Raw genomic sequence first — 23,277 nt, 5'->3', positions numbered from 1 at the left:
TGGTAACACATCTTGGCCACTTTGCTATGCCCTTGTGCTTTGTTATGAGCTGTTGAGTGTTAAGTCTGCCTTGTCTGTTCTTTTGAGTGACTAAGTCTGTTTCCCTTGTGTCTCAAACCCGTCATGTCTGCCCAGCTCCACCGTCCAGTCCGTCACCCAAAGAACCTGCTGACTCACTTCACCTACATGCCCACTCCGTTCTGGATCTACAAAAATCTTCTCCCAGTGATGCACTAGGAGTTCAGCCATTTCCTCAGCCCTTAACACTTCTTTCTGTCCAAAGCAAGCACATTACTTGTGTTTGGGAAAGGACAAACAAAAATATAGCCTTGATTTGAGACCCAAACCCCCAAAAATATAGCCCGATATAACCTGTCTCGGGTTGGGTTTGGGTCTCAGATTTTGGCAGCATCAATCAGTGTGGGTCTTTAAAGGGGTGGGCACAGGTGAGGTTCTGGTCTGAGTTTTAGGCTCATCAAGAAATCTAGACCTGATCAAGGAGCACCATGAACAACAAGATAAGATGCCGTCCCCTCCAGTGGCAGCCAGATCTGCACCCTGTGGCACCAAGATTAAGGGTTCTTGTGGAGGTGCCTGCATTAAGGTCTCTGACCACCTATTTCATCAGAATAGAAGTCTTTAAGGTTGGCCAACCCAGCACTTACAACTACCTATATTCAGCCTGTGCTCATAATGGCAAACCAAGAGAGGCAATCAGCCAGAGGTTACTGAATTGACTCTGACCTATCTATGATGCATGCAATGCTTATAAATAGCAGAAGTGTATGGAAATGCAAATTGTGCCACAAACTATATAGAGCTTCACTAACAGGCAGACTCATGCACACTCCATAAGGTCCAGATAACACGGATATCATTTCAAACTGCAGTCCACACCTTGGATATTGCGGCTTTGGATATTGTTGGACCTGTTACAAAGCCAGAGTTGACAATAGCACTGCTGAGCAAAAATGATAAAGCCCACAATGGCACAACTGAGCAAAAATGATATCCATCACACACAAGGAAACAAAGCCGCTCATCTGTTGTATAATCAGTACTAACCTGAAATAGAAAGGTCGCCAAATGAATAAACAGATCTCACAGGACCGATTAGTTAAACAGCTGCATACAAGAGGTGTGCGTGTAATTTAAACACTGACTCCTGGATAAACAGTGTCTTTACAAACTATCATAGATGTAGAAGTCTATAAACTGAACACATGACAGGATGTCAGCGGTAGATTCTCAGCTCACATTATAGAGAGCATTCATGGTCTTTACAGTCTGCTTTCACCATTTAATAGCTGTTATCACTGGCTTCACAAGCTGACTGAATGTATGAAATTACCTCTCATAATTTTGTACATTTTGCAAACACAAAGATGCACACAATCTTCTATTTATGGTTTCAAAACACCTGCCTGGCCAAGAGGGAGGAAAAAAATCATTAAGCACAGCAAAAAAAAATGCTGTATTCTTGTATGGCGATTTCTGGGCAGGCAAAACAGTCTGAATTTCTGTCGAGGCGAGGACAAGCTATCAAAGGAGACTCATGTATCATTCAATGCTATCGTAAAATTTTCAGGAAGGCGGGAAGACACAGAGGATGAGAGAGAGTCCAGTACAGAAAGAGGGGTGAGAGCTGAAAATAGAAATCAAATTTAAAAAAAAAAAAAAGAAGGCAGCCAGCAGGAGAGCAAAACAAGGACAGTGCAGGACGGCATGTGAGACAAAGAGATGGGAGGGGGGGACAGGTGCGAAAAGTGAACTGAGAGAAACAGTGAGTGACAGGAAGTCCCGAGTGGATTGGGTGTGAAAACAAGAAAGGACTCGAGCACTCTGCAATGAGTCCTGCAATCCTCATTTCCATGCGCACACAAAGAATTACAGAGCTTCAAAACCATCTCCTCTACACCTTTCCTCCAGCTCATTCATGACAAAACACTCTGCGTCTACATTCAAGGGAGTTGTGAGGGCTGCAGGGATCCATAGTGATGAACCTAACGAAGCTCAGCAGCTCAGAGGACGAGCGGCAAGAAACAGCAAAGAAAATCAGCTCAATGCCCCAAATGAGGGTTAAAACAAACCAGTGGAAGAGTGAGCAATTTCCCCCCTCATCATCTACTCAAATACCCTTGAAAATACTTGAGTCTAATTTAAACCAGCCGTCTTTTTGTCACACAACAAAGGGTTTCACACGATAACAGTATTCAGTGCTGTCTGGCTCTGAGCCATGAGTTCAAAATAGCTCCAGCTGATACGATGAACCAATTATGAGACATTCAAATTTCAGCAAGCCTCAACTTAGGAAAAAAAAAGAACAATCCCTTAACACTTTTTAACAATAAAACCCCAACAGAGCATGTTATACATATAAATAATTATGAACATGATTAAAGTCTAGTACAGTAGATGAGCAGGTGTGTCATGAGGGGAATAGAGGAACTGAGTGCCCAAGGCCACAAGACAGGGAGGCTCAAGAAGCCTGAAATGAAGGTTACATTATGAGCATTATAACTAAACTATTAGCGTGGGCAAAATCTATAGTCCGAAAAGTTATCTCGATATTAGAGCCTGTCAGTCTTCATCAGCTTTGCTAAAGTAAGACAAGTCAGTCAGCTCAAGAGTGACCAGTTTCTGATCCTGTTTTCATCTTTTCAGTCTTTCTTCATGTTTATGGATTGTGCCTTTAAGTTACTGAAGTTTAATATGGTGATATATCTATGTACCTAGGGTTTAGATTCTTTTCTTTTTTTTTTTTTTTTTAGATTCTTTTCTTTTTTTTTTTTTTTGTCCTGTTGTCTTGTTGTCCTGTCGTGCTTCTGCACCTACTGTTGTCTTGTCTATGCCGGGAAAGTGCGAAACGCAATTTCAATTCCTTTGTATGTTAAGTACATGTGAAGAAATTGACAAATAAAAGTGACTTTGACTTTGACTTTGTAATGCATCTATTCTGCAAATAAAAGGTACAGTAATATAATAATGCTTTCTCAGGTGACTCCTAAGAGCAGCATCAGCTGTTCCATGCAAACGTCCCACAAAAGGACATATTTTTACGTTCAAATGACAATGCCCTCTAGTGGCCGGAGTTATTGTAACAGGTATAAAGGAGGAAGTCAGGTGACGGTGTTGAAGAGCATCGAAACCTGCGCTGGACTTGAACATTGGCGATCACTGTCTGCTTCCTGTTTCCAACAATGACTCAATCGTTTTTTGACCATGTGATCATGATGAAGGGGCGCTAGCGTTAACCCAAGTCACCATGTTTCCAAAACCTCAACTAGATACTTATTTTAACCAAAACCATGTTTAACTCAATGTAAAGAAGCTGTTTTTGTGCCTCCACCTAACCAAACCTTCACCATAGCTTCATCACGTCATAACACCAAATTAGTTTGGGTTTCTGCCAATCAGGGCTTCAGGTAATAGCAGTAGTAATAATAACTACTACAGATTCATGTGTTCACTTGCAATAGTGGATGTTTTGAATGTGTACAGGTACCCGGATTTTTTTTTTTTTTTTTTTTGGTTTGCTCCAGAAGTGTAGATGAGTGAGGAAAGACTCGGTGCTGGACTGCCCAGGGTGATGCTGAGGGTTTTCTTGAAGAATACAGACGTGAGAGGAGACAGAGTGAAACTACCGCTCTCTGTCTGAGTTGGCAGTGCACTGCCTTCCAACACCCAGCTGTGTTTGTTTGCTGTGAATTAGCAGGCAGCAAGAGTCTACATGCTCGCTCAATATTACCCACATCACACCATAATTAGAGAGGAGTGCACTATTAAAATGGTCGTCCGCTGCAAAATCATCAAGTGATAATTCGTTCATCTGTCAAAACAATTTTCTTTAATACCTATTCTGGAGTATTTGCTTACATCAAGAAGCATATAATCCCAGAGGCATGAAATTTAGATATCACCAGAAACACTGCCAGCACTATCTGTCACTTACCTGCAGGTCAAGGCTTTATATCCATAATGAGCTATTATCACGACTCCTTTGAAATTCTGTAATTATTGATTTTCACGTCGTATCTCTGCTTTGATTAACGTAATTACTATCATCCTCCTAACTAACCGTGAACTCCCAGCTGATGCAACCAAAATATTGAGGGTTGTTGATACAAGGCCAGCAGGGATCGAATCAGGCTGTGAATCTGGTCAGGTCCAATCTCAGCTCCGCTCACAACTATGTCACGGATCAAACAGCACAGGGATCACAGGAGCAAGCAGAGGGTTTCTGAATGCCAAACAGCCACTGCTGCTCAAACAGATGTTAGCTGCACCACCTCTGATATCTGAAAATCCCACCCAACACCTTCAACATGAGCCCCTGCTGACAATCATCAGCCTCACAACACAGCAGCTTAATAATAATGTAGTGTTGTTTGGAGTTTTCCACCTCTAATTGCTAAAATCACAATAAAAGCAGACGTGAAAACAAACAACATCAATCAATACAGAATTGCTCTAAAATAGTCACTCAAAAAAAATGACGTCGCCGTAGCACGTATCCTAAAAATTTCATGATTATGCGTCTGTACACAGCAATTAGCAAACAGACTTAGCAGACAGCAGAAGGAGACGATAGCATTCAATGTGCAGTACTTCCAGGGGGCTTAGATAACAGAAAGCCAAGCAGGAGGGAGGCTTCAGGATGACTGCACATGAGGACTTTTAAAATAAAACCCATCGCACTGGTTGCCAAAGCTAAAACACCGAAAGCAACACTCACCCAAAATGTCTTGTCTATTAACCTATGAATCATAACCAAAACTGGCATGGGCCCACTCGCAACTGACACGTGAAGCTTGAGGCAAACATTTGTTCTTATGAAAGCTGACACTGTCAAAGAGTACACTCGGAAATATCAAAAATGAAAGTTTCAGATGTGGACTGGCTTGTGGTAGCTTTACGTAAGATGAGCATCGACGACTGAGCCCTCTTTACCTAATGAGAGAACATTTTTGTGCATGGAAAATCAGCCTGCATGAATTTACACATGCTACATACAGTGTGCGTCTGTGAAAAGGGATCTCATTTGAAAGCAACCGTGTTTATGCAAATGATACTGTATATACATTCTAATCATGTGCTCAGGGAATATAGGGCTACCATGGAAAATAACAGAGACAAAAAGATCAAGGGAAGTGAGGGAGTGAAACTTTTTTTTTTTAAGAAGAAGAAGAAGAAGAAGAGGCTGAACAGCTGCCACGCCTCCATGGTTGTTAGTCACATATAGAAAACACACCTTAACGTTCATGTGAGAAAATGATTTCTAACAAGATTAGCAGTATTTATGCTTTGTCAACGTGCAGTGCGTCATCAATAATACCTTTATCATTGTGGAAATGACTGCCATTTATCTCAGTCACACTTTATGAGTTTGTACATTAAGCAGCTGTATTTAATGTGGTTTCACACCAGTGGGCGGCTGACATTTTTCACATAGTAAGTGGTCCGAAGACTGCAGAGGGCTTAATTAACATCTTAATGCCACTCTGTGTTACCCCCCACCACCACTCCACACACTCCTTGAAGTAAGCAGGGAAAGAAAAAAGAGGACGTTCACAAACAGCTTCTCCACTGAGACAGAAGCGCATCATCTTGTGTGTGGTTGATAGTGGCCTTCACAGGGTCACAGCAGATCGTCATCCTATCCCAGCTCTGCTCTGCTGCGCTGCACTGTCACAGGATGGAAATAAAATGCATTTATTGGTCCTTGCTTTCCAAGGTGCTAGAAGCAGAACTACCACCATCAACAGCATGAAACCAGGAGTCATTCACTGCTCCATTTACTTTAAACTGGAATATCAAATATAACACTATGTTCCAGCGAAGCAAACAATGGAGAAACTGTGCATCACCGTTCCAGCACAGACCATTTCCCACCCGATTCATATACATTATAATGGCCTTGACGAGGAAGCTACACCCAGTCACCCTCTGGGGATTCAAGTAACGCAAATGACATGATGTAGAGAGGCATGTGGTGTGCGGAGCTTGCTGCAGTGCCAAATCCTGCCATCTGTGGACCAATAAGTTTCACAGCAGTGTGAGGGTAGGCTGAAACAAGTAAGAGTTAGAGCCAGAATTAAACTTGAAATAGGTGACCCGTGTTCCTGGGTTGTACAAGCACAGGATGAATCAGAAATCAATTAACTTTAAAGGCATGCAAATCTAAAAAAAATCAGTCAAGTGAGGTGGCACTCAGCCGTACAGCTCTGTCTGCCTAATGAGTGGTTGCCTCCCTTTAATCAATCACATTTCATACCACATAATCACAATGACATGCCCTCTGTTAGAGGTCAGTCTGCTTGATCTGTGTTCTGTTTCCCCTCAGTGACTGGACTGGTACTGATGCTGTATCAGCACAGTTTACTAATGTTGGAGCCGTATCCGTCTGAGAGATTCATTAGTTTGAGTCTGCGCTGCTGCGGTCAGGTGGACACTGATGCAACTGTGGCCATTGCTTCTATACAGTTATATACAGTATTTCAGAGGGATTGTACTGCAATACGCATATTCAACAGTTATAGCTACCAGTTACTTTTCAGATTAACATTTTACATAAAAAGGATAAGTTGGACATTATTGTGGATGTGGTTCCTAAACTTCTTTTCTCGCAACTCCTTAGAAAAAGCAGCGTCTAATTGGGGTGCCTTGTCATCTCTCAGATGTCTATGAATTGTTAGCAGTTACACCAAAGAGTCATTTCCCCTCTAAACTTCAGAGATGGTTTTATTTAAGTAACAGCTTGAGACCAAAAGAGGTCAAATGATCCAATATTTCACAGAAAGCAAAGATTCAGCTCAAAGTCCAAAAGATGAATGCAAATTGGTGCAGCAGAGCTTTTCTTTTTCTTCTTTCCCTTCTCATTAATCATCTTACGGCTCCCCAGATTTATCTTGTGACCCTTTGGAGGGGGCCTTGGACTGTAAATAAAGAGCTTAAAACTACCTCCATCTCCACCAGCTACAGCAGTAAAACCACTTAAGCATTAATGCATCAATAAGAACAATCTAATATATAATGATATATATGCTACAGCACATTTTTTTTCTGCAGAATGAGTACTTTTATTTATGATACTTTAAGTTCATTTTACAATTTACACTGTATTTTGACTTGAGTTCAATTTTGCATGCAGAACCTTTCCTTATAATTGAATGTTTTTACACTGAATTGACATTTTTTACATAAGTAAAAGATCTGAAAACTTATTCCACTGGTAATATGTCTTCATAAATAACTGTCTTGTAACAGAAAATTCTCAGTTCAACAAGACTGCACATAATATTTGCACAGATTTTCATAATATTTGCACACATTGTCCTTTCTCCAGTGCACTAAAGTGTCATTTTCAAGTAGTCTCACAGCAGACAATGTTTATTAAGACTCTCTGATTATTAAAGCATGTTAAGATGGCAAGAAACGTGACTGGAAGCTACACTATATCTGTTAGTGAAGCTTGTGTGTTCGTGTGTGTGTGTAAACTCACCAGCTTGCGTTGACACCAACCACAGACGCCACAAAGAGCCACCAGCCAAACAGCACACACTGTCACTGCGAGGGAGACCAGGAACACACTGAGGGACACTGAGCCTGTGCACACACACACACACATGCACACAGAGGCAGAGAGACAGAAAAAATGAGTGATGCTTTTTTGCTCACAGAGAGAAATTTTCTTCATTGTGTTTAAAATAAAAACATGGCGCTCTTGGTCCACAGCTGATTGTATGCCACAGTGAATCAAGTTGTAAAAGGGAGCAACCCGAAACAAAGCCGGGCCTTCTCCCTCCACGTCTAATTGAATAGCCGGGCAGCCATTTTTACATTCTGTCATAAGGAGCTGAGAAATACAATCTCATCACTACCCCCTTCATGCCGGAGCATTTCAATACTTTTCCAATAAGGACTGCAGCCAGGCATCACTCAGTTGCACACACATCACTGTCATGGTGTCACAGCTTGTTAACTGACAGGCTGAAAGTGAAGGGAGCGGGGAGAGAGGAGAGGAGAGCGGAGGGGAGGGGAGGCTGGGCTGACAATACAAGAGAGCTCATGATTAATGGGTATCAGTAGATGCCCAGTGAGAGAGGTGGCTCTGGAAGAGCGTCATAAAAAAACATCATCTATTGCTGCTTGCATGTGTCTCGGTATGTGTGTGTGAGACAATTCACACCTGCACCTGCACGCCTGCGGCTGTTTACATGCTGGTTACGATACCCGACAGTAAGTGGGTCTAAACTCGTGAGCACTTTGGTTCTCCGCGTTTAAACAACTCAACGGCCTTCACTTAAGAGGACAAGGATATAAAGCCTCATTGAGCTTTGATATTTGCACAGCGGGGAGGATGCTAATGCATTCACATTCGTGAGTTCCTTCCAACAATTCTAATTCCTAAATATACAGTGATAAACGGGTGTCAGGATGCATTTTCGCACAGCTGAGTGACAAACACTGACAAACACCCATGCTTTTCCTTTCAGTAACTGGGTTTGTCTTCTCCCCAATTGCTGTCTCTTTGCCTTCCTTTGCCTGTCACAACTGGCCTTTTCATCTCGCTCCTCCATCATATTTTGGCTTTATTCTCCATCTCGTCATGTCCTCTGGGAACAGATGAGCTCAAAAAGGAGGAACAGTGGCGGGTAAACTTGTTTCATGTGGAAAATAAGAATGGGATCAGCATTGTATTCCGCAGTCTTCCCTCGGCCTCAACTGCCGTTTTGAAGTCAACGTGACACCTGAGGCCACTTGCAGTCAGAAAAGAGAGAGCGCATACAGAGCAGCTAAGACCATGAACAGCAACCCTAACGACAGCTAGATGGTGATTAGCCTTCTACTCCACAACCCTTTAAAGTCCCATGAGAACACAATTTCTAGAGTGAAAGAACAATTTACTTTGTGCATTTGCACTAAAATTTATATGGACGGGGCCAAAATAGAGAGAGACACGGGCAACAGAGACTGTATGCCGCATTGATTACTTATTTATAACCTATTTATAATCATCGTGCAAACTTGGAAATGACTGTCAATACGCATGGTGTTACCAAATGCTTCTATTCACCTGCTAATGGCCGGCTCTGCTTTATTCTTTATTCTTTAATGGATCCCCATTAGCTTCCACAAAGTGGTTGCTAGTCTTCCTGGGGTCCTCGTTAACACGAACACAAAAATAATACAAATTAAAAATTTATCAGTGAGACCAAAAACGTGCAGTATAAGCCAAGCGTTAAGATCAGACAACAAATGAAATAACTCTACTCATAAAACAGCGAATAACAGTCACCCATAATAGAAACAAAAACAAACTGTCAAAAACATCAACAAAAAAAAAACATCAGCTGTCTGATGTGTCTGATGCCGCCCCCCTGAAGGTGCTTTCAGACAGTGAGCGGTTGCCGCCGTCGCCTCCATTTGTTTCCGATGTAAACACAGCGGCAGGGAGAGGAAGGGCTTCTGCCACTCTCAAATGCATGCACAGTTATTTACCAACGCATTCAGAGTCCATGATGGTTCAACTTTGACCACGGCAACCAAAAAAGTTACAGCCAAGGAAACGGTACAGGAGCTTATTTTACTGTATCTGAGTTTCCCTGAATTAAACTCTTCTTCATCAGCAGAGAACAGGCAGATCAGTATTAGAGCAGCACCAGCAGTTTGACTGTCTGGGCTTGTGTCATATTGCTATTTCCCTTATTTTAAGCAACAGAAATGACTATTTAGCTGTGTGATGTGATTACAGCAGGCGGGTAGGGGCAGCCTGTCACATACAGGCTGGCAGGATCAGTGTTAGCCACAGATTCACTACACAGAACACCAGTGTTGGCTCTGTAGGAGCCAAAACCAATTGTACAATGAGTTCAATTCTATCTCATGTATGTGTTACTGGGAGCAAACTCAGAAATACATTCCTGTTGTTTAGGACACTTTAAGGTGCCCCTGTGGAGTTTTCTTGTTAGTGAAGTTTCTATGTGCTTTCAATGTTTCCTCACCAAATGCATTTCCTTCCTCATAAAACATTGGCTTCAAAGTTTGAAACCTGCATTGTTTAATTGCAAGCAGTCTTCTTCTTCCCTGCCTTTTTTGGCACATTGCTGCATTTCTGCATGCATTACTGCCACCTGTAGATCAGTGGGGTAGTGTGAAACTATGGGTATGCTGGTTTGCATATTGTGACTGGATGCAGTAGAACTTCCTGCTTTGTTTTTTTTTTTGTTTTTTTTTGAGAATTTGACATACTATGTGTTGGGACATGCTAAATCTTCATGTACCATACAAATTAGTATGGAATTGTGAGTACTGGAGCAGATCACAATTATGAATTCTATCACATGTGCTCCAATCAGCCAGCAGGAGTCATCTGAACTCTGCTCTCCATAGCTGATGGACATCTGCCCATGCAGCTGTTTGACCATGAGATAAGAATCCTAAACATCTTCAACATGAGTTTATCTCCAACAACAGCAACTGCCCCAGACTGGAAAAACCTTCATCCCACTTGACTGATCTTGTTCTGATCGCAAAGGTATAGATGCAATCAGTGTAATAGTTATTGCAAGTGTGTGCCCCCCCCCAATATTTATTTGCAGTCAAAGAGGCTGCTAATGGTGAAAAGGCACGTCCACGCATTAGAGGGTCAGCGAAAAAAACATCCAGCCCTTGAATGATGAATATCTTCATTCATGGATGTTCAGGAATAGATACAGGCTGTACACTCTGCTACTGCATATTCATAGCGAGGTCAATAATGTTGAGTCCATTAGATGCTACAACATCAACAAGGGAAGCTATGGATCTTAAGGAAAGATGAACTGCTCTCCAACTAAGGGCATCCATGGTAGCTTTAGTGCTAAGTGGCTGAATGATGGATGTTCTGATTTTGAAGGGCTTGGAGAGTCAGGTGGATCTGCGAACGCCTGCTGCTGATGTAGGGCCTTAAGCCCTGTGTTCTCTCTGAAGGTCGAGGGGTGGGGTGGTGGGTGGTGTGGTTTATGATCTGTGTCAGTCATGAGAGCTAAGGGAGTAAAAAGCCTCCAAATAAAATGCAGCATCCAAAGAGGCCACATTACTGCTCTCACTAATGGACAACCGTATTCTGCTTCCCACTTCATGGAATATAACTTCCTTTTTAGAAGCTACAGAGAAGCACTGTGTGCAGGCGGTGCAGAGGAGTAAAAGGAAATACACTGTGTTGAAGTATTAGGGAGATATGCAAATCTGCAGCTATGGCTGTGCAGAAGAAGAGGCATCATTAGAGTAAGAGAAGCCTTCACTACACACAGCTATCACAGCACTCAGGAAATTCAATTTATCTTTCCCCTTGAACAAAACTAAACTTTTAGCTTGAAATACTCCAGCCGATGACGCACTAAGAAGGTGGAAGATAAAACAGTGTTGTGCGTGCTGAAAGTGGAATAAGGGGAAAATTTCACTTGATGTTAAATAAGAACTGCTAATGTTGCATGTAGTAATCTTGACTATATTTAACTAGGTAAGGAATGAAAAAATGCTTCCAAATGGAGGGTGATGAATCACATCTAAAAAGGCGACACTCAGTAAAACTGACAAGTGAGCTGAACAAGCCATTGAACCCTTTGATCAGAAGCCTTTAGAAGTCAGAGCACTCTTGAACTTGAAAGTCGCTTGTTTGTTTTAGATTTCGGTGCCCATCGCTTTTATATGCACATAAAAGAAAAAATAAATGACTCTATGTACTGAGCTGAGTAGTGACAATGATGGTGTAAATGAGCTTGCAATAAACCCTTTCACTGAAGGGGACAACAAAGGCCGAGTCGTGCAGGAGGTTAAATATGGACGTTTAAGGGCAAGGACTGGAAAATATCACAGCACAGAGTCTTTATCATGGATCGCTGTTAGCGCATAGCAGCATTGAGTACAACAAGCATTACTGTGGTTACATAGAGCGGTACTGTACGTGTAGGTGATCTGGCCCACATGCAGTGAGCTAAGCCAAGCAGAAAGGGACCAGTCCTCAGGGGTAGAAGAAATTGCTAATTGGACAGGCGGAACTGGAGCAGTGTCCAGTCAGCAAAGCTGCCACACCGCATCTTTATGCTCTGACTGAGGTGGAGAGGCCAGTGCCTCAGAAGCTCTGGGTGCAAAGCTCACAGCCTCATCGCCACTTCAAAGTGCCCCCTCCTTGTATTGGAGCCTGGGTCCTGCCCTCTTTATAGCCACTGAGCTGCTGTTGGGGTAATCCTCAGATGTCACTCAGATGTCTTTACAGTCTGTCCCCTCTGAGGCGCAATCTGTGTGCAACAGCAAAATGTTACTCCCAGTTATATTGTGATACTGAGTATTTCAAATTGCTTCCATCTACCTCCTGGCTCAACTCTACGCTGCAGTTTATTGCTTTTGTTTTACAGTTATTTCTCAAGACAAAAGGCTGGCTGGTAGTAAACAGCACATGCATTTTAATGCGTTCAAACGGAATACTTCTCCTGTGCTCAGCCGCACAAAACGATTTGTGTGGGAAGAGCGTAAAATTGATTCAAGAGGGGAGATGTGGATAAAAAGAATAATTACTATGGCTCTGGTAAATAATGTCATTGTCAAATAAACTGATGAGGTGACATTTCACACACTGAGCTCAGAGGTGCTTGCTACCAGTGCCGTGGCATGTTAAAAGGATGACCTGTTGTTTTGGCATGTTTTAGCCCTTTTACTGTTGTTGCAAAGCCAGCCAGTCTGGTGAGGCTCAATAGGCAGCTCCTTGAGACAGAACGTCATTTCGAGTAGGATGTGCGACAGATGACTGACAGCCCCCCCCCCCCCCCTACATGCGGACATCATTGTGAGCCCTTCCTACAGCTGTTTCAATGAATGTACCATGAATGGTGAGTGGGCATTGGTGTTGATTCACAACCCCCCAAAAAACATGGGGGCTCTTGAAAAATGTCAATTATCTCCTCAATTGTCCCCAAAGCATTTTTATGAATCTGCAGTTGCAGAATCAAGGTTTGGGTCTGATTGGTCATTTTCTTTACCTTCTTTAGGTCTTCTTAGTAAAAAAAAAACTTACTGTATGTTCCTGTTTCACAATGAAAGAGCTGACACTGTTGAGCAGTTTTTCTGGTTGGTGCTTTCAAGTGTTAATGGGATATTCAGACATCCATTACTGTACTGCAAAAAAAAACAACATTTTTTGAATGCAAGAAGCTCCACATTTACATGATCCCTACATTCGCGTCTGCTTATCGTTTGTGTTCCTGAATTTGAGTTTCTGACAACATGCTGTAGCTTCTGAATGTTTGGCAATAAACTGTCATCAATTCTTGGGTGTCAGTGCTTGCCACCACTTTATGTTATATTACCATGCAATGACAATGTCGAGAAACAATATAGACAACTTAATGTTGACTGTGATGGATTCACTATCTCGAGCAAGATGGCAGAAAGGATCAAAAGCAGATTGATCCCCGGAAGATACGCATCCATCATCTCAAAAGCTCTGGTATGCTTTGTGGAATTGGAGCTAGCTGTGCTGAGTTAATGCAATTTTCAGCAAACAGGTAAAACAACCAATGGTCTGGTACTTTTAACCACACGGAAATCCGAGTCCACGGTGGACACGAGCGCCCCATGTGCAGCCAATCACAGGGATGTGTAGAGCAACCAGTGAAATTTGACAGGTGGAGAGGGAGAGCACCTGTGGTGAGAGTGAGAGTCTCTTGCATCCCCTGTAGGCTACGGGGAGCTTTGCCGGCTCTCTGTCCCTATATGCTCCCTGTGGCTCAGCTGCAGCACTGCTGTGCTGTCACAGAGGCTGTTTCACAGCGAGAGTAAGAGGACTGCCACCCACGTCCTGTCTGCTCTCAGATGAGGGATAAGATCCATCTCAGCCCAGTGACAAGCCGGACTGGAGTCGGACCAGCAAGACATCATGTGACACATGCCTGGTGTCACCTATAATGACACCATCATCCTATTAGCACCTCTGACACTGCATGGGTGAAGCGCCCATAAAACCCAACAAGATCTGGACGCTTGGGGTGTAAGTGAAGTGAAGCTGTGATAATGTTTTAATAAAGCTACAAGGCAACAAAATCTTATGATCTGCCGTACAGCTGTGTGTGTGTGTGTGTGTGTGTGTGTGTGTGTGTGTGTGTGTGTGTGTGCAATGTAACTTAAGTACATACAACAGATGATATTCTAATGTGACTTTGACAAAACGCTGCACTTCATATTCAATATTTATGAGTCTTTAATATACCTTCCATATTCTTTTGGCATAGACATTTTTTATGTAATTATATAAGTGTCAACAAATATAATACCCACGTAAATACCTTTGCCAACATTTCTCACTACTCACTGTTCCCTCATCCTCTCTATGCTAATGTAAATACTCAGGAGTATCTGAGAAAAACAACCAGCAACCTGCTCACAGTAAGATGCTTAATGAATAGACTGAATAGCTTATCTTCTATGTAGTAAGCAGGGCTGTATAATACTGTCAAAATGACATACTGCAATAAAAATAATGAATATGTAAATACTGAATAATTTTTTCTTTTCAGCATATTTAAAGAGGCATACACAGAATCAGCTCAGTCTGAAATCCTATGACTTCTGTTCAACTACTCTATACGACCTACTGTTCCTCCGATAATTTCTTTCTTGGAGCCTGCTCCCTTTAAAAAAAAAAAAAAAAAAAACAGCCTATGACATTAACATATTATACATTTTTATAAAAATGATGAAGCCCCAGATTCCAGAAGCTGAAATCAGCACGTTGATTTTGAACAAATCTTCTTTAATGTCATGAGCTCCGTGGGGGGTAAATGAAGATAATCCACTTTGAATTCTGATTGAATGAGCGCGACAGATAACATTTTGGTTATATCTCAGTCTTTGATCAGGACTTTATACAGTATGCACGGTCTCAATCTATCACACGATCTATCCTTGTCTCTTTTCTCCCCCAGCTCTGCCTCAGAAAGGCTGAATTAACTGGTCAGATTGAAACGGATGACTTTCATATGTAAGCCACAGGAAGGACTCAACACATTTACCAAGGACACTCTCTCCTACCTCCTAACAGGCCGAGTTGTTTTACAATTTGTCGTAAGTGCCCCTGCCTCGCATCAAACACACATTAGTAATGGATTACAGTCATATGTCACCAGACAATTTCAAAACAGTGCTTTAAAAGAGGCTGCCTGCTTGGATATTATTTTAATGCAGCACATCTGCCGGTGTAGTTTACCAGCTAATTACGTATCTATTGATTGTGCCAGATCTGTCAGGATTGAAGAAAATTTTCAGAAATATGACCATTGATTCATTTTTGCATCTAGGCATAATAAACCCGACACCCTATTCAGACTTCACCTTTCTCCTCTGTTCTAAGTACTATCCTCACTTTGATCACACTGGGACAAATGGCTGTTATATATTCCAGACACCTGATGAGGCTGAATGAGCCTCTCCTGGTTCGTGGCCCCAGAGCTTTACTTGGATGTTATGGCTTCACAAACAAGCTATTACTCACCAGTCCCACTGATGCCCTTGACTTTATTGACTTGAGTCCACATGGTGGCTGGAGGTAGACCACTGTCCATCCCAGTAATGAGCTCAAGAGCTGTGAACTAAGTCAACCATGACTAACATTATTCCAGGTTCGGGGGTTTTAAATTGCCTTTATACAGCCTAGTCTATTTGCTGTAAGCAAGGTTAAGGTTTGCAATAAAACAGCACCTCAATGAATCTTTTCCCTTCACTTCTTCTGCTGGTTTCTCAAGAGTTTTCAGTTCATTATGAATCCAACTGACCACTCACGAAGCCCTGCCCTTAATTACTGTTGCTATGCCTGTCCAGCTTTCTGTCCTGCACAGCACATAATGTTTGCAAACCTAACGGTGGCAGATTTACTACCTGAAATTCTCTGAAACAATCCTTGATTTCACACAGAGGCAGACAAAGCAGCTTCTCATTTCTAGCCCCCAACCATTGACTTTGAGAGCCGTTGCTGGCAGATTTCATCAGTCATGGCTAGCTAGCTAATTGAGATAACATTCGCTCTGTGAGATAGTTGAAAATGCTGCCTCTGACAGACAGTTTAATGTTTCCACCTGCCTGGTTTTAAATGAGAATCCTGAAAAAGGGTCTTACATATACGCTGGATGGCTCCATAAATGATATCACGCTAAAAGACTGAGGCATGTCCCTGGAAACAGTCTTGCTCTTAAATTGTAGCATACAGCTAGTTTACTGTTACTACTATATGTCATCTGGAAGAAATTGACTTGAATTTCCAACAAGGCCTATTCCTATTTATATCTTTTTAATAGGTATCCCATGAGTGCATGACTGGGTTGGAACAGTTCCCAATCCAATCAATGAGTCAGCACTATGTGATTTAAAAAAAAAAAAAAAAAAAACGGCCTTTTACTCACACTGTTATCATTATCATATTACTACTATTATCATTAGGACAACAACATGGAGACTGTAAATGCAATCAATCATCATTTTCAGTTTTCAGGCTTGTTTCATGTATCTTGACATGATCAACATCACCAGTGGGAATAAGCTAGTCCGTTCCTTCCACATACTGCTTTGACAGACATTCTGACACCACACTGACGTCATTTATTATTTTCTATAATACACTGTTAGTCAGTTCTCTTCGGCCTTTCTTTTTCATCAAATGCAAAAACATTCAAACATTTTTATACCAAATACATCCAAATTAAACTAAGTGCTGATGCTCTTTGCTTTTACTCTTTTACAGGAGTTATTCTGCCACTAACTCCCACTTTATCTTTTAAAAGCTGACTTTTACTTTCTTAGCTGCTTTGTTATCTTTGCAAGCACCATGAAAATATGCAGAGAAAAACATAATAGAAATCTGTTTTGTATTACTACTCACTCCTTACTACTCACCATAAATGGCACAATTTCTAAATGCAATCTCTGCTAAATTTGGCATTTTGATAACACAGAATAGCATGTGACCACATATTTATTAGTGCAAAGTTAAATAAGGTAATAGTAAAACACAGACAGGGGCCATTTTACTGCATAATTAGTACTTTTAATTTTGACTGACTTTTGTTGACAATACATAACTAAGGGTTTGAATGCATTTAGTTGTAATGAAAGTGTGGTATTAGTCATTAGTAATAATAATAATAATAATAATGGACATCAAGTTCACTGAAAATCCTGCAATATTGTAACAATGGGAACCTACACAATGGCATTTAGCAGACATTCACAGAGGACCTTTGGGGGATGTGGTGAGGACATTTTTTCATTTGCTGGGTATCAATCAATTACCTTTTGCCTTTGCATGCACATAGAAAGTCTGTATGGAGAAGAAAAAAGGTGGCATGCATTGGCCGGAGTACAATCTAGGAATGCATTAGCTATCGTCTGACAATGATTTAGCTTTTTATTAGCATTGTTTTAATCTATATGCAGTCATATGCAGATATGTTTATGGAGATTAGCCGAAAATCTTGGGCCAGAAATCAGTCAGATGATAGCCAATGGAGTCCAACATTGGTTGCTCCTTGGCCTTGGAAGGTTGGTCACCACTGGAGGCAGTTAGCTAGTTTGGTGGACATGTTAACAAACTAGTTTAGAGCAGATAAGCACAATGAATAAGTGAGCAGTTTTTGTATTTTTTGTGTGTATGTTTAACTCCTCCACTGGTTTAGCAAGTGGCCATTACTAAGCAGTACAAAGGTCACATTTCTTCCACTTTCTGTTGTTTTTTGGCTACCTGTCCAGGGTGAACCTGGCTGTCACGCAATGCGAGCTGTGACTGGCTCCAGCCGCCCTGCAACCTTCCATGATAAGTAAGTACAGCTAATGGATAGTATAGATGGATATTTTCATCAAGGCCCAAAATGGTAATAGTCTCATGTGTTGTGCCAAATGTCTTGGCGAGCCCCTCTAACTTCCTACATTCCTTCCATGTTCACATTTTTAAACTTTGTGCTCCACTGTACAGAAACTTTTTTACAGTACAGTACAGTAGATCATTTATTGCTGTATCACCTTACCATCTGTGTTGAAAGTTGTTTACTTACTGCCGCTCTAAAAAAAAAAAAAGAAAAGAAAAGAAAAGAAAAAGGTGCAATCTCATGTGCTCAAAACTGCAGACACACACACTAATACACACATATTCTTCTACTTGACACAGCTTAAGCACAGTGACATGAGTGGGAACACATGCGCTTTAGGGATGTGAAGAAACCAAGAAAGTGGAGAGAGAACAGTACAGGAAAAAGCAGAGTGGGAGTGAGGGAAGAGGGACTCGACTGTAATGCTATTGAGGAGCAATTTGTGAAGCTTGTGCATATGCATACAGGCCTACAGTCCCCATCTGCCCACATCATCAGCTCACTGCTGGTGACATCAACCAAGACAAAGAGGTCTCGGATGCTCCAGATGTATTATGTGGGTGGCATTATAAAATCTAATCCAAGTCAAAGTCAATTGTATTTGCCTAAGGATACAGGGCAGAGTTGCATGCATTCATGGTATGTGTGCTTGTGTGTGCTTGTGTGTGCATACTTGTGCGCTTTCATATCTATGTCCAATTTCCAGTGCTCCTCTTCATATAAAAATATTAGCCTAAATATTCTCACTCCTTAAAAAATGGGAAAACAATTATTGAGGGTGTAATTAAAGTATTGGAGGGGCAAGTGCAACTTTAATTGAATGACAACTAAATGACAGCTAAATGACAGTGAAGCAGCCTCGTCACAGCATCTCCATTATGGTTTATATGAAATCTCCTCAAACACCACGCAACCACACAATGAGCTTAGCTTAAGACATTTACATGATTATTCACAACCAAAACAGACGCACATCTATCAAGCAAAGTTCAAGTGAAAATGCCGGACTGACTCCATTTGTCATAAACGAATTAATTTAGATTCATGACTACCTGGAGGTCTCTACCTTTGCCTTCTTCATTGAATTAAACTCTGCTTGTAAAAAGCACTTTATTACCTGTCTGGATGGACCAGGCAGTAAAAACCCAGGACACAGCAAACCCTAGCCTCTAGCTAGAGGTTAGAGTATTGACTCGGCCACAACCCAGCCAAAGTTGTCTCCCCTTAGACTCCATAAAAAAGCCACGAAAAGACCGACCTGACCTCATGTGACCTGATGCCATCTGTGCATCTCTTGCCTCTTCGTCTGTATGTCTGCCTGTGTATGTCTGTTTCTTTCTGCAAGTCGCACTCACTTTCCCTGGAGTCAAATCCTCACACTGACTAACTTGTACCCTCGGCTGGTGTGATGACTGGTCACTCTGCCGCGCCTGTGACCACAACCTTCTCACAACTGGTGTCAGGAGTGCTGACGAGGGGGGGAGGATGTACAAGTGTGCGGCGACTAAGTGAGGGATGGCGAAAGGTTACTTTGGAAGAAATAATGGTTCTGGTGTTGTCTTTGTATGTGCAACAGGCTGGCGAACTGTAATTTAGCCTGTCATAGGAGCACAGAGGGAGAACAGAGTAACTCTGCGACAGGGTGCATTATATTTGTTCAGTGGCTGCTGCACTCATCAGATGGAGCAGAGAATCCCATCTCTCCAGTGACCACCTTTCGCCCCAGGTGACCTTCCTTGTCAGCAGCTGTGCATTAACGGTAAAGCTCTGCGATGGTCCAAGCCATCCTGTCCTCTTCGGTGCTGTGGACTGAGCAGAGGCTCCAGGGACGACACTACATTGGCTCAGTGTCAGGAGGAGATTTAAATACCCCTCTGCTTTTAGACTCCAGCTGGACAGACACCACAGAAAATAACTCTCATTAGCATCAGCCAATGTCACTGGAAGGACAAATTAAAGTAATGAAATATATCCTATAATATCTACTGTAGGTTTTAATGTATCTGCTTCCTGGGACTCAAAAGTGGATTTCTTCCAAAAATCACATTTAATAATTAATGATCAAATTTAATATGTTCCCCAGAATGAAGTTTTACTTTCCGTGGACAGCCAGCTCTGTATAAACATAATTTGCTCTTTATAAGCACAGGGTCGTGTTGGACGGGCCTCCAGCTCTGCTGTCTGTTGCCTGACTGCTCATTGATGTGTTTGCTTGTATAACTGTCAACAATTTACAGCTGGGTAGTACCCAGCAGACTGAGACATATTGACGATGCCATGCAGCTGCTCGCTTGCAGCAGGTTACAGTCAAGGGCTCATGGGAAATAGAGTTTTCCACTAACTACCAGTCCTTGTGGCCTTCACTTCTGCTGGGAGCCGCCTGCAATCTTCCTTCCACATTAACTCAATTTCACAGCACCTGAGGACATTTTAGCATAGCTCCATACTGTAATAGCTTGTCTTAATTCTTATTCACAAGCATATTAATAGTAACTGTTGTGGAGACATGAGCTTGACACTCACACAGCTGGGCTGTTGCTGCAGTAAATATCACCTCAGAGTTCGGGAGTAGCCATAATACCTGCAGTACCGTGCAGGATGTCACTGTTTGTCAGGTCAACCAATACAGCAAAGTATTCCATCTGGCTGGCAGGGAGGCAGAGAATAAATGGCAGGCTTGGCTGCTGCCAGTAAGCAAGTGACACACACACAGCTCTCACACCTACTTGACATTATCACCCTAACATCATGACAAGGATGTCATTTGGCTAACTATTACAGGCGTAGCTGAGGGGGGAAATAATAGAGCGAGTGTGAGTTCAGGCTGGAGAGGAATTAAGAGGCAGAAAGAGAAGAGATTGAAGTTATTACTGGAAATCACCTTAAATGTTTCTCCGGCAGGGTAATAATGAGCATTTCTACCACAAATATACGATTAGTGTGGAAAGCATTGTTTTCCATCATTTTCTCAATTTACCTGGTGCTCTCTTGAGAGCTCAGAGTACTGTATTCACCGGGCGATGCCTGAGTTGGGCACATGCAAACTAAGTTGTCACAAACAACCCCCCGGCATGATCAGCATTATTTATTGTGATTGGAATGAAAAGAAAAGAGTCTAAACTAACCTGATCCGTGGTTGATTTATTAACTCTCTTCAAGGAGAAGCTATAACTCTCGTCATGTGTAATGGGCCAGATGGAGTAGGCGAGGAATAACGACTGCTGTTGAGGCAGCCTCTCAGCCCCGTCTCTCTATGAGGTCTGTTAAATTACTAAAAGGACAAACAGGGCGGTTATGTGATTTGTATGCAACCTGACCTTTAAGCCGATTGAGGGGCTCTTGAGAACACAAAGGAACAGTCTCCAAACAGAGGTTCCTGTTAGATCAGTGTCCTGTTAAAGGTCCAGCGTGTAGAATTAATGGGGATCTATTGGTAGAAATGGAATATAATATTCATAGTTACTGTTTGTTTTCCTTTTGTGAATGATCACAGGAAAATTAGAATCATTGTGTTTTTGTTACCTTAGAATGAGCTCTATATACCTACAGTCCACCATGTTGCGCACCATGTCACCTGTAGGCCAGAACAGGCAAACCAAAGACTGGCCAGAAGAGTCTTTCACGTTCTTTTAGCTGCCACGGTAGGAGAGAGTGAGGCAAGGGATATTCAGTTTGTTACCATCTGTAACCTCACTGCTAGATGGCACTTAATCCAGCAGACTGGCCTTTAAGTTTTGGTTGTATTAAACATAGGATTTTCCACAGTATGAGGAAATGAATTCCACTCAGCTCAGTTCAGTTTGGTGAAAAAAGTTTTAGCTTTTAGCAGCATGCATTTACTGTAGCACCTCACTTTACTTTACCTGATATATCTCAGCAACTACTCAATACTTGCTTCAGAGCAGCTCACTAGCATTGCCATTGTGAACATGTAAGCATGTTGGCGTTAGCCTTTAGCTCAAAGCACTGCTGTGTCTGAGTATCTCTCATTCTTGCACAGAAACTGAGCATCTCTTTCATCGTCTTACTTGTATCTCTGTGCATGCGACACATAAAGATGCTTGAATCTTTGAAGTACAGCAACAAAGAGCTCCTACATAGCTGCAGACTCCCAACCTTGTTAAAATATGTTTAAAACATTATATCACGAAACATGTCATAAAACTGTACGGACAGCGAAAGCATGCAATTAAGTCAGAAAAGTAAAATAAATATTGGATCAAGGACTTAAGTGCTTTGTGGACATTTTGTGACTAAACACACCACTTCTGCTTGAAAATCAGTGGCTACTCACAAGTTAATGGAATAGTTTTACACAAATCCCTGACTGTTATCTGATGGGCATGTGTGAAGTAGCTAGCGCTATACCATTTCTAAACACTAATTGATGCACAGATGAAATGTAAGGTTCAGGGGGGAGTATGTGTGTGTGGGTATGTGTCTATGCCTATTTGAGTAATTGTTAGAACGTGTGCTGTGCTAAGCCTGTGGATGCAGGGTGATTCACCAGGCTGTTCTGGAGGATTCCTGTGTGGGCTGACAGTCGTGGAGAATGGGACCTGCGAAGAGGGAGAATGGGGGAAGAGGAGCAGGAGGGAGAATGGCACATACAGTACAAAGATTTGTGCTTCCCTTTTGGCCCCTCGTACCCAACGACTGGTTAAATGACAAGTGCCACCTCCACAGCGTTCCTGGGTTGATGTATGGTTGAACGGTTGAGTGGTCATCAACAGATGATGTAATAATATGTAGGGGAGGGGTCTGCAGTGTCACTCCTTCCTGCATCTGGCCTGGAGAGATTGTGCAAACCTTGACTCAAAAAGCAGCACCCAAAATAGGATTAGTCCAGAGCACGTAAAAAAAAAAAATCAAACGCAGAGGACTGCCAGCATGCCCTACCTCCAGGCTGTGCTAGTTGGGGGCTGGCAGGCTGAAGGCTGGGGAGGGGGGGAGAGGAGACCATGCGTATGGCTGGCTGGAGGAAGACAGTGAGCGAGCATGGGCATGCAGACCTACAGATGCACAGAGCTTTTCATTAGCCTTCTTTCCTCTGCAAAGCCAAAAAGGACTAGACAAGGCTTACTCGTTACTCATATCACTAATTTCCCCCCTGAAACAAATGTGAATGTTTTTGCACTTCGTTGCTGACAGTGATGATTGCCAAGTAGGCTATAGTAAATAAGAGCAAATCGTGTCTTATATTGACATATTATTAACACCTTTCCATCTGGCCAGGGTTTTGACAAATCCTACTTGGTCTTATTGTTATGGCTGATGGCCCATAATCCTGTCAGAGAACAGCCCTTCCACATGTGTTTCATGCCCCGTTCACACCAACTGCATCCAGAATGTGTCTAGCTTGAGCTGCAAATCACACTTGGCATCAGAA

At 42.2% G+C, this 23,277-nt stretch overlaps 1 protein-coding gene across 4 annotated transcripts in view; it reads right to left on the bottom strand.

Annotated features, from left to right (window-relative positions):
- The window catches only part of syt7a (synaptotagmin VIIa), a 69,805-nt gene that overhangs the window by 31,161 nt on the left and 15,367 nt on the right, over positions 1-23,277 (bottom strand). For all 4 annotated transcript variants that reach the window (XR_013077241.1, XR_013077242.1, XM_076732344.1 and 1 more), the window contains exon 2: positions 7,502-7,605. Coding sequence is in view for 2 of the 4 variants with exons in the window: in XM_076732344.1 (XP_076588459.1) it covers positions 7,502-7,605 (104 nt within the window). In the remaining 2 variants the exon portion in view is untranslated. The remainder of the gene's footprint in view (positions 1-7,501; positions 7,606-23,277) is intronic.

The sequence above is a fragment of the Chaetodon auriga genome, chromosome 6, assembly GCF_051107435.1.
Source record: "Chaetodon auriga isolate fChaAug3 chromosome 6, fChaAug3.hap1, whole genome shotgun sequence".
In the NCBI taxonomy this organism is placed as follows: domain Eukaryota; kingdom Metazoa; phylum Chordata; class Actinopteri; order Chaetodontiformes; family Chaetodontidae; genus Chaetodon; species Chaetodon auriga.
This window is presented reverse-complemented; position numbering and strand designations above follow the sequence as displayed.